At 37.4% G+C, this 13051-nt stretch overlaps 2 protein-coding genes across 3 annotated transcripts in view; one reads left to right on the forward strand and one right to left on the reverse strand.

Annotated features, from left to right (window-relative positions):
* si:ch73-6k14.2 overlaps positions 1 to 1855 on the reverse strand; it is a 26748-nt gene extending 24893 nt beyond the window's left edge. The window contains exon 1 of the mRNA XM_087237728.1: positions 1760 to 1855. The gene's annotated coding sequence lies outside the window, so the exon portion shown is untranslated. The remainder of the gene's footprint in view (positions 1 to 1759) is intronic.
* The window catches only part of caly (calcyon neuron-specific vesicular protein), a 54749-nt gene that overhangs the window by 26934 nt on the left and 14764 nt on the right, over positions 1 to 13051 (forward strand). For both annotated transcript variants that reach the window (XM_087234950.1, NM_001326550.2), the window contains 1 exon segment: positions 2637 to 2767. In XM_087234950.1, coding sequence (XP_087091076.1) covers positions 2639 to 2767 — 129 coding nt within the window. In that variant the 5' untranslated portion in view covers positions 2637 to 2638.

Consider the following 13051-nt stretch of genomic DNA (forward strand, 5'->3'; position numbering starts at 1 on the left):
CATCTTTCTTGTTAATATGCTCTTAAATGACATTTTTTAGATTGAATACAAATGTAATTGAACTTATCATAACAGAAACAAATATGTTTTACTCGGAAACATGACTTTAAATTGTAAATCTAGAAAATAAAATCTTAAAATTTCAGAGTGATCCTCTAATTAATGGTCGTTTTAAATATTTACACTTTCGCCACAATCCTACAAGTCATCCTTTTTCATCCTTTTCCAAGCAAGAATATTTTAATACAATTTTTTTATAATACTATCTACTTATTACTTTGTTTTTGTTTATAAGTACGGTTCAGCATGACTGAGTTGTAACATGTATTTATGCAATAATGAAACATGTAAATATCACACAAAAAAAACTTCTTGGGCTACAATATATGGGCTGATCCAACCACTTGGATAAATAAAAACATTTTAAAAATCCACACAAATCCTGGAAATTAATATCCAGAAAATAACTCAAATAGGTCTAAAAACCAGTGGAGGATGAATAAATGATGACAGATATGTCATTTTTGGATTAACTGTGCATTGAAGGGGGTTCCAGTGGTTCCCCAACGAGCATTTTAGTTAAAACAATAAAAAATAAAATAAATAAATATATATATATATATATATATATATATATGTGTGTGTGTGTGTGTGTGTGTGTGTGTGTGTGTGTGTGTGTGTGTTTGTGTGTGTGTGTGTGTGTGTGTGTGTGTGTGTGTGTGTATACTGTATATAAACAAAAAAAATTAACAGCGTTCAGTTAATTTTAATTACATGATGAGATTTAATTAACATGATGAGATTATTTTCCACTATAATGAACATTTTGCCTGCGTAATCAAATGGAGGTTTTTGTGGAATCATATATAACAATAAAGAACCTTTATATTTTTAAGAGTGTAATTGTTTAATTAGGCTTCTGCCTTTTTTTCTTCACATAAACCATCATCACAGATGCTCAAAGACTTAGCAAAAGTATGTAAAATGGGATTAAAAATGGGATATTTGTCACACACACACTAAGTCAGAATTATCAGCCCCGCTTTGATTTTTTTTTCTCTTTCTTATTTAAAATATTTTCTAAATGATGTTTAACAGAGCAAGGAATTTTTCACAGTGTGTCTGATAATATTTTTTTCTGCTGGAGAAAGTCTTATTTGTGTTATTTAGGCTAGAATAAAAGCAGTTTTAATTTTTTTAAAAACATTTTAAGGTCAATATTTTTAACCTCTTTAAGCTATATTTTTTGAGTCTACAGAACAAACCATCGTTATACAACAACTTGCCTAATTACCCTAAACTGCATAGTTAACCTAATTAACCTAGTTAAGCCTTTAAATGTCACTTTAAGCTGTATAGAAATGTCTTGAAAAATATCTAGCAAGTATTATTTACTGACTTCATGGCAAAGATAAAAGGAATCACATGGTCCAAATAATAATTCTGTTAATAATTCTGATTTCAAGTTAATATATATATATATATATATATATATATATATATATATATATATATATATATATATATATATATATATATATATATATTACTCTCATATATATATTACTCTCATATATATATATATATATATATATATATATATATATATATATATATATATATATATATATATATATATATATACACACACACACACACACACACACACACACACGTACAGCATATTTATTATTTTTTTTTTTATAAAATCCACTAATTAAAAACTATGTATGTATGGTGTATATTGATCAAAACTTACGTAATACTGGCACAAAAGGACAGTCTCAAAATGGCTTAAAATGGGCCGACATTTCCGTCTGTCACTTGTAATTGTTGTGTTTTTGTGCTTTGTATTCTGTAGATAGAGAGAGAGAGAGAGAGAGCTCTTTAATAGCCTATTAGATTGGAGGAGGATAATGAGTGAGAGCGTTAACCTATCAGATGTTTTCGTCAGTCAACTAATGAGTAAGACGTGTGTGTGTGTGTGTGTGTGTGTGTGTGTGTGTGTGTGTGTGTGTGTGTGTGTGTGTGTGTGTGTGTGTGTGTGTGTGTGTGTGTGTGTGTGTGTGTGTGTGTGTGTGTGTGTGTGCGTGTGTGCGCGCAAGTGAGTCATAATGATATGGAGAGAGAATCACAGGAACTGAACAACATCACAGAGACCCATCAGAGACAGACTTAATGGAGAGAGATGTACTGACTAACTATTAGTGCTAAATGGAAAACAACAAGCAGCAACAGATACAGTTATATCATACAGATATTGCTAGATGCTGTGGTGGGAAGAAATAATGCAATAAGTTTAATAACTACGTATGAATACCAGGTCAACTATTTGAAGCCATTATATAATGAAACAATAACATCAGGGCTGCGCAATATATCGTTTCAGCATCAATATCGCAAGGTGATTTTTTATTTATTTATTTATTTATTTTATGCGCACCCGGCAGTGATTCTAGCTGAAATAAAACAAATAAGACTTCCTCCAGAAGAAAAAATATTGTAGGTAATACTGTGAAAATTGGCTTGCTCTGTTAAACATCATTTGGAAAATATTTATAAAAAGAACAACAAATTCACAGAAGGGCAAATAATTGTAACTTCAGCTGTATATGTTTGTTTGTTTGTTTTATCAGATATGGTGAAACTAGGCAGTAACCTGGCGGAAAAGGTGGAGAGAGAGGCATCGGTGGAGGACGGTTTTGATAACATCCCCCTCATCACTCCGCTGGAGGTCGGCCAGTTACAGCAGCCTTTCCCTGATAAGGTAATTACCATTCATGCATTCGAGAGCCGAAACACACACAGAGACATATTAAAATCAGCGGTGCACCACTGTTAGTCATAACTCTGAATGGAACTTCATTACAGGGATAGTTCATGCAAAGCTGAAAATCATTTACTCTCACTCTTCACTTGTTCCTGAGTTTCTTTCTTCTGTTGAACACGAAAGAAGCTCCACTGAAAATAGTATCCAAAGTATTAGTTTTTCTGACTTTCTTCAGTATATCATCATTTGAGTTCAACAGTATAAAGAAACTCAAGAAGCTTTGGAAGCTATTGAGGGAGAACAAATAGTGTGTACAATGGGTACAGAAAGTCAAGGGCGTATATGTCGCTCTTGACATTAGTGGGGACATGCATTGCTAGAGTGCATAAATTGTTTTTGCGTTTGTAAAAACATTAATAAAATACTTAAAAAACAAACTCTTAATGATACAAATAACAATTTATGAATCACGTTCCATGCTGCAAAAGTCAATTTACATTATTTTCCTGCAATCTGGCTTTGAGAATGTATGAATGTAGAGAGGTGTGTGACGCAAATTGAACTGTTATATCCTGATCATTGCTTTTTCGAATCCTTGCACAGCCTTGGTTAATAGAATTATAGTGAACTCATAGCAAACTTGACTTTAACCCTTTGTGCACAAGTAGGTTACTAAGGGTTGACGGAGCATTATTTTATTTTGAAATCGATTAAATTATTGGTAGGGACATTTCAGTAATTGGTAGATATTAGGGGGGACACGTCCCCTCCATCCATGCCAATGCGCCCTTGCAAAAAAGTTTTGAGACCCCTTTACATTTATCACTCTTTGTTTTATGTTGCAGCCATTTGCTAAACTCATTTGAGTTCATTTATTTTCCTCATTATTGTACACACAGCACCCCATATTGCAAGAAAAATTCAGAATTGTTGACATTTTTGCAAATTCATTAAAAAAGAAGAACTGAAATATCACATGGCCCTAAGTATTCAGACCCTTTGCTTAGTATTTAGCAAAAGCACAAGAGCTAAAATCATTTAAGTATTTTTTTTTCTCATTATTGTACACATATTTACTGTAAAACTCAGAATTGTTGGCAAAAAACAAACACTGAAATACCACATGGTCCAAAGTATTTACAGTACATCTTTTGCTCAGTATTTAGTAGAAGCATCCCTTTGATCCAATACAGCCATGAGTCTTTTTGGGGATCCTCTGCCATTCCTCCTTGCAGGTCCTCTCTAGTTCTGTCAGATTGGATGGTAAACATTGGTGGACAGCCATTTTTAGGTCTCTCCAGAAAAGCTCAATTGGGTTTTAGTCAGGGCTCTGGCTGGGCCATTCAAAAACAGTCAGGAGATGTTGTGGAGCCACTCCTTCATTATTTTAATAACTCATTACTAATAACTGATTTCTTCTATCTTTGCCATGATGACAGTACATAATATTTGACTAGATGTTATTCAAGATACTAGTATTCAGCTTAAAGTGACATTTAAAGGCTTAATTGGGTTAATTAGACAAGTTAGTATAATTAGGCAAGTCTAACAGTGGTTTGTTCTATTGATAAGGGGTTCCCAAACTTATCAGCCAGCGACCCCCAAAGTAACAATGCTAGTGACTTGTGACCCCCAATATCTTCTGATGTGGTTACAAATATACAACCCTTGTATGCAACAACACACACACAAATAGGCCCAAGTCTATTCTTCATTTAATTTTGGAGAAAGTCACTCTGAGGCCTTCCTACATATTAAGTCATGGTCTTTGTAATGTATCTGAGTGTCCTAAAGGTGTCAGAAGGTTTAACCTGGTGCCATAAAATCAATCTGCTGCATTTGACTTTAAACAACGCAGGGGTTGCAATCCAATAAAAGTAAATTAAAGGCTGATGGCTTTTTATTTGCATGTTGTTGTTTTTTTTTTTTTTTGTAACTATTAAATTTTGTCTCCTGTAGGTTATGGATAAAATATAGTAATTCTAATGGTTTATTCATTCATTCAATTATTTTATTTTTGGCTTATTCTCTTTATTAATCTGGGGTTGCCACAGTGGAATGAACCGCCAACTTATCCGGCACATTTTCACATATCCGGCCCTTCCAGCCACAATCCAACACCGGGAAATCTAATGGTTAAAAAAAATAAAAAGAATTCGATTTTTGGAAATCAACAAGTGAATTCCATCCACCCCCTGCCTCATTGCCCCATGACCCCTACTTTAGGCACCACAGCTGTAGACAATTAAAAAAAATAAAAATAAATAAATAAATAAATATATATATATATATATATATATATATATATATATATATATATATATATATATATATATATATATATATATTACTTAAGGGTGAAAAAAAATAATTATCCTAATGTTTTTAAAAAAAAAAAAAAAAAAAAAAGCTCTTTATCCAAAAGAAAAAATATTATAGGAAATACTGTGAAAAATTCCTCACTATGTTAATAATCATTTGGGAAATTTTTCAAAAAAAAAACAAAAAATTCACAGAAGGGCAAATAATTTTGACTTCAACCGCATCTCTTAAGCAGAAGAAAAAGAATCAAAAAAAAAAAAAAACATGGCCGTTAGATCCTCACAGATAGTCTGGCATGGAGGAAAGAATTCATGTGACACCATGGAGATTTACTGTCGCAGCCTATGATACACTTTGTCACCGAAAGACTGTGCAAACTATCTGATCTTGCGAACGCTCATGTCAGGAGCCGCACAGATGGCTTGTGCCTATTGTTAGCTCTGTAGGAGGCAGTGCAACGGGTGGAAACGGGCGCACAGCAGAGTTTGCATTGAACTTTGCAGTGACTCATCTAAAAAGATGATGAATGATTTTGCTGTAGGAGCTGGAGCTCGGCATTTTTAATGTGCTGAAGTCACATCTTAGGTGTGTGCTACAAACTATTGTGCCTGTGCATGCAATTCACTTGATTTCTTTAAAACATCCTAGTGGCAGTGTCAACTTTTATTACTTTCCATCATAGCATTGAGTTGTATTTATTATATTTACATGGCTTTATGTATAGTTATATGGCATTATAGTTACTTATACACTATCCATTTTAATGTACAGATGAAGTCTATTATGATGAATTATAACCCCCCTGTATATTTTTTTTCCCCAATTTATGTTTAATGAAAGTAGGTTTTTTAAACACATTTTTATTAACAATATAGTTTTAATTACTAATTTCTAATAACTGATTTCTTTTATCTTTGCCATGATGACAGTACATAATATTTTACTAGGTATTTTTCAAAATACTAGTATTCAACTTAAAGTGCAATTTGAAGGCTTAACCAAGTTAGTTATAAGATAATCAGGCAAATCATTGTATATTAGAGGTTTGAACTGTAGATCATTAAAAAAAATGTTGCTTAAAGTCTACCTCAGAATCTTTTCAAAAATGCATCATAATGGGCGTCGAGCTCCGCATTCAGAGGCAGGAGTGGGCGTGGCCAGCAGAGCAGGGGAGAATGAGGGGAGCGAACAACTGTTGTCAGTTAGCTCACAAAATGAGACACAAACCATGAGGAGACCCATGATTTTATAGTTTACAAAGTTAAATTGCAAACAAATAAACAGTAATTTAATGCCCTGCTACATTTGTCATTTGTAATTTCATATAAACACAACCTTAATTTATATCATTATAAAGATAATCCTGTTCATATAAAAACTATAAATGGGGACTTCTCCCTCAATCCCCGTGTCTGAATGCAGACTCAGTGCAGCAGGTCTCTTGTCCTGCCTATTTCAACCATTAGCCCTGCTGGTAATCTGGAGGATTTAGGTGAACACAGCAGCACGGCGATGTGTCTAAATGTGAACGAACTCCACTGATAAAGGACAAAGTCCACCATTCTCCACAATACTCGTACAGCTCTCCCGACAAAAATGCTTGCTGCACACAAACAGCTTTGCTGTGTCAGCCCTAAGAGGATCGTGGGGAAAAACATGGAACAAACCCCGTGGATCATGGAAACAAACATATACGACCCTTCATGAACGGCTAAATACTGTGTGCCGTGGGTCCGTGGATGCGGCCTCACCCAGTCATTAACGTGTCTCACAGCTTGGCACTGGCAGGTCTGCCTTGCTTTCGGAAAGCATGTGCAGTCATGAATAATTGAGAAGAAGGGTCATAGGATAAGAAAACGTTTGCTATGAATAACAAAGAGAAACCGACCCGTCATCTTTGCATTTGCAGTTTTGCACTCCGTCACCGATTTTGATCCCGTCACAAAAATCATTTTAAACCCGGAAGATGAAATTAGCTGACAAAAGCTCAAAATTAATCAGTTTTCCCCACAATTAAAGCTGACAGGTTCTAATAATATTAACCTTAATGTTTTTTTATTATTATTAAAATCTGATTTTATTCTAGCCTAAATAAAAAGAAAGACTTTCTCCAGAAGAAAAAATATTATAGGAAATACTGTGAAAAAATCGGTGTCCAGTTAAACATCATTTGGGAAATACTTGAAAAATAAACCGTTCACAGGAGGGTGAATAATTTTGATTTTAACTGAATGCAATAACCATTTTGACCAATTCTTATCAAATCTATCCTTAGTTTGCCTAAGAGAAAATGTATCCATACTGTATCAAATATATCTTTTACAATCACTATCCACAATTCTTAGGCTAATGTAATTTTAAGTTAAAAAGTAAAAATAAATAAATGTTAAAGTCACCATTAAAGGACCTCAAAAATGGAAGTTTATATGCATTCATCCGTTGAGTACAAAAAAGATACTTAGAAGAATGTTCGTGTAACGCTTCTCTTCCTGAAGACGCAAATCACTCAGGCGGACACAGAGAACTGCGTTCTGCGTTGTTTATTCTGTAACAGAAATATACATCCTCTGGCAACAGTATGCATTTAAACATGCATCGCCTTTCTGCATTCAGCAACCATTTTCTGCTGTGTTGCCACATAAAGTCATTTTAACAAAACATTATTTATTTACAAAAGTTCAACATACCTGTAACAGAAATATACATCCTCTGGCAACAGTATGCATTTAAACATGCATCTAAAAAAACCAAACAAATAGTAAGAAATCACCCCTGCACATATTAATGTCATCATTCCAGCTACACATAGCATGAGCAAATTAAACCACACAAAGTTTGTCACACACGGCAATCACTTGACAGATTTGATCTAAAACATCACTTAATGTTCATATTGGACTTGTATGTGTTATTAATATGTGTTAAAATACAAAATTTGTCACATTTAGCTGGAGCACATTTTACCTACCGCCTTTCTGCATTCAGCAACCATTTTCTGCTGTAGGCGGGGCTTTGCAGGTGAAAGGTGAAAGAAACAATTACACACTGTTGCCACAAGAGGTCTCTCAACAGCCACAAAATAAACAAAATAACCCATTTTGGTGAAAGACAATTAAACATTATTTTAACCCTGTTACATCCACCCCAGCTGAATTTCACCAAAATCGCGAACATGCGGAAAAAAACGATAAGATACACACAATAATCTGTCAAAATACAAGACCAACACACAGAGAAACTAACAACTATCAAAGTATCCCGTAAGGATGAATAAAGAAGAGACTGGCGCCATAGTCTCAACTTATCAACTGTCTGCAGGATGCCCAATATACACCCCACAACTCTGCGACAAAATACATCAAAGTTACAGTAAAGTGTGTACACCAATAAAAATATTTGAGAAAATAAATAAATGAAATAATACCACTATTATTAGCCTTAAGAGTAAAGAGAGAGGAAGAAAAAAAAATCACATAGAAGCAGAGCTTCTTTAGTTCCCAAATCTCAATCGCAAAACATCCATTAACTGTCTCAAAAAAACAACTACTCTCGAAGAGCTTGAACAATTGACTTACAAATGGATGTTACATAACCCCTAGAATTATGGCTTACATCTTGTCTTGACATAGTGTAGAGTAGTCTATTTACTGGTCTGATGACACGTCCAAAACGTGATGTCGCTCGGGTAAATACACGGGGAAAGTCATCCTGGACTTGTCTTAGACTACCACTTGAATTGCATGGCTGACTGGGTAGTGGAACGGAACCAGCAGGTTGCTCAGGACGAACAAGAGGAACATCACTCATTGTATTCACCACATCAAGACTGGCTGTTGTGCTAGCAGGACAAGACATTTCACTGTGTAGGTCAGCCCGATCAGAGTTATCCTCAGGTAACTGAGAGACCCATTCCAGAGTTCTACCAACACCTGTTACACTAGAACAGATCGTTCCAGTGTCCTCAACAATGGACAGATCATCTCTGATAGACACTGAGTCAGCTGGAATAGGGATAACACTATCAAACTCACCAACAGCAGTAGTGCCTATATCAGCATCAGAACTCACATTGATGGACTCATCCAAACAGTTACCACTAGGGACACCATCTACAGTCTCATTCTGATCTAAGCACAAGTCAGCATCGTGTAAAGGGGAATTCTCAGCTGACGAGAAAACATCTGCTCCTGGATCACTTGAAGGGGACAAGGATCCAGAATCATCTGTCAGTGGAAGAAAGTTGACTAGTAATAACAAATTACGGTGAACTACTTTCTCCTGGCCGGTGGTAGTATTACGAATTCTGTATGTGTTTGTATCAGGAAATTTTTCAATCACGATGTAGATTGCAGTCTCCCAACGATCTGAAATTTTTTTCTTTCCCCTCTCAGCACGATTCGCCAACAGTACACGATCAGAAATGCTAATATCAGACCCTTTTGTCTTCCTATTATACAGCACAGCATGACGATGTTGCTCCTTAGAAGCATGTTTCTGAGCTATTTTCATAGCCTCAGAAAGATCCTTCGTAAGTGAAGACACATACTTGGAAAAATCAGTAGTTGTTGAGTCACTCAAGACACTTTGAAACATTAGATCTATAGGCAGACGGGGCACCCTCCCAAACATGAGGTAGAAAGGTGCAAACCCGGTAGTCTCATGCACCGTACAGTTGTACATGAAAGTGAGAGACTGTAACCGCCTCGGCCAATCAGACTTCTCTCCAGGAGGCAATGCACGAATCATATTACCAAGCGTCCTGTTAAATCGTTCGACAGCACCATTCCCCATTGGGTGGTATGGGGTTGTACGGGATTTCCTAACACCTGACACTCTGAGAAGTTCACTGATAAGATTGCTCTCAAAGTTAGCTCCTTGATCGGAGTGTATTCTCTCAGGAAAGCCATAGATGCAGAAGAATTTGTCCCATAAAACCTTGGCTACCTCCTTAGCTGACTGATTTCTACACAAGAAGGCCTGAGCCAGTCTAGTAAAATGGTCGGTCACAACAAGAACATCAACAGATTTGTTTTGTGAGTTTTCTGCTGACCAAAAGTCAATGCAGACAATCTGTAGAGGTCTGCTTGACTGTATGTTAACTAGAGGAGCTCTATCACTGGGTTCGGCGGTCTTGCTGACGACACAACGCTGGCACTGACGTACATATTCACGCACATCTCTGTCGAGAGATAACCAGAAAAAACGTTGCCTCACTAGACTGAGAGTTCTGAACTGACCTTGATGGCCTGCATGATCATGTGTTCCTTTCATTACCTCGACTTTAAGTGATTCAGGGACTACAAACTGGAAACGCCTTGTCTTCAAAAAGCTATCCTTCGACACCCTGTAAAGCACTCCATCGACCATCTTAAATTTTTCCCAATGTTTCAAATACCTTACAACTTGAAAAGGTTCATGCGCTCTCTCTCTTCTCGAAGGCCTACGGCATCGCTCTACGTACTCCACAACGCGAGATAAAATGCTATCGCTGCGTTGTTTATCACGAAGCTCACTCACTGAGTACGCAGGAAGACAACCATAGTCATTATCAACCACCTGAGGCACACAGTGTAAATTTGATATTGCACGTACTTGTGCTCCAGTCTCCCAGTCATTATGGGACCGAAACACTGCTGAAACCTCATCACTTGAAAAAGTCATGCCATTGTGGAAAACAGAATCTGGCCGAGGAAATTGATCATCACTATTTGTTGACTGTCTAAACGCATTTTGAACAGAAACATCAGACATCTCAGTCATATTGTTCCTGAGACAATCAAAAGCTTCATGCAACAACCTGTGTCCCACGTGCACAAACGGTTCGCGGCTCAAAGCATCGGCAACTAGATTCCGAGAACCAGGGATGTACTTAATATCGAAATCATAGCTGGCTAACTTTGCTACCCATCGCTGCTCGCAACAATCCAATTTTGGCTTAGTCATAATATGGGTCAGCGGATTATTATCAGTGCAGACGGTGAACTTGTTACCTTTTAGCCAGTGGCTAAACTTGTCGCACACTGCCCATTTTAACGCCAAAAATTCCAACCTGTGAGCAGGATAATTTCTTTGTGACCGAGAAAGCGATTTACTGGCGAATGCAATTGGCCTAGCCATTGTATCTCCCTCTTGCACTTGAGACAAAACAGCTCCGAGGCCATCCAATGAGGCATCAGTAGATAGAATAAAGGGCTGATCGAATTTTGGGTGAGCCAAAACTACGCTGTTGATCAAAGATGACTTAAGCCCCTCAAAAGATCTAACATGATCCTCTGTCCAATGTTCAGGACGTAACTTACAGCTCTGCAGAGATCTTTTCCGCCTCCATCCACCCTTAGAGTTCTTCATCTGGCCTGAGAGTAGATCAAAGAGAGGTCTAGCAATGGATGAATACTTGGGTATAAAATGTTGGTAGTAGTTGATTAAGCCAAGAAATGACCGGACGCGTTTCTGACTTGGAGTCACACCATCCTTCTCCATCAAATCAGCATAAGTCATTCTGGCAATACTGTCAACTTTACATGGATCAGTAGAGATGCCTGTTTCGTCAACTATATGCCCAAGAAATTTCACTGATCGTCTGAGAAAGCAACATTTCTTTGGTGAAAGCTTTAAGTTGTGTTTACTCAACCTACTAAATACCATCTCGAGACGCTCCAAAGCGATCTTCTCATTAGGGGCAAAAACAAGTAGATCGTCGAGATAGCAAAGTAAGCTTAAGAAGTTCTGATCACCAAAGATTGCAGTCATCATTCTCATAAAACTACCCGGACTGTTACACAACCCCTGTGGAAGGCGGTTATATTCATACAACCCCACCGGTGTAGTAAATGCGGAGTATTTTCTGTCATCATCATGCAAGGGCATATTGTAAAACCCAGATGTAAGATCTAAGGTGCTGAACAGGCAATTGCCACCAAGTGCCGCCAAGCAATCAGCTTGATGGGGAAGCGGGTACGCATCCTTAAACGTTCTTCTATTTAGCCACCGGAAATCGGTGCAAATGCGCAAGTCCCCGTTCTTTTTCCAAACCAGCACTAGTGGAGAAGCAAATTCACTAGTCGATTTACGAATTATTTCTCTTTCTTCCATCTCGTCTAGGACTTTGCGGAGAACCTGATACTGGCTCGGAGGTATTCTTCGGTAAGGTAGGCGAAATGGTTTGGTATCAGTGACATGAATTCTGTGTACAAATCCCTCAGCCTTACCACAATCAAGGTGATGCCGAGAGAAAATATTCTCGTACTGTAAAATAAGTTCTCGAAGCTTATTCTTACAGTCTTCAGAAGCCTCACATGAGTTAATATCTAATGCACCCAGACCAGCATGTTCCAACTGTTTAACCAAATCCTCCCGTCGATCTAGGCAAGTTCTGGAGTCAACCCTTTGAGTACAGTTAAACAGTGGATCATCATTACAGGTGGGTACAAGATTCTCCAAATCCTCAAGTGCCACGCATGCAAACAGATCGGCAATTTTTGCGTTGCGTCTCAACAAAACTTGCTGATGAGACAAATTAATCAGCTTCAGCGGCACCCAACCATCACCCCACAACGGTGTAACAAGCCTAGCCACTAACACGTGCCTAGGGGCCGATCTAGAAGTAGTAGGCTCAGTTATCACAGTACTACCGGGTGAAATGACACAAGACTTATTCAACTTACCCCAAACCAAGTATTCACGCCCAGGTTCCAAACACACTGCTGACGTACATCTGACTGTACCAATCTTGTCTGGGATTTCCTCACCCTTCCAGCGTTCCATCCCAGCCAACATGGAAAGGAACCTTTCTGATTCCTGATCATCATTCAGACATGGATGAGACAAGGCATTCCAGTATGCAGGACAACGTTTAGACTCACGGAGCACATGTTTAATCACATTTGTCCCAATTATTAGCTCGTCTAGTTGGCCTTGGACAACTAGCGTAGGCACAATGATCTTGCAGCCATAAACTTC

Source organism: Danio rerio, chromosome 1 (genome assembly GCF_052040795.2).
Source record: "Danio rerio strain M-AB ecotype USA chromosome 1, GRCz13ab, whole genome shotgun sequence".
NCBI lineage: Eukaryota > Metazoa > Chordata > Actinopteri > Cypriniformes > Danionidae > Danio > Danio rerio.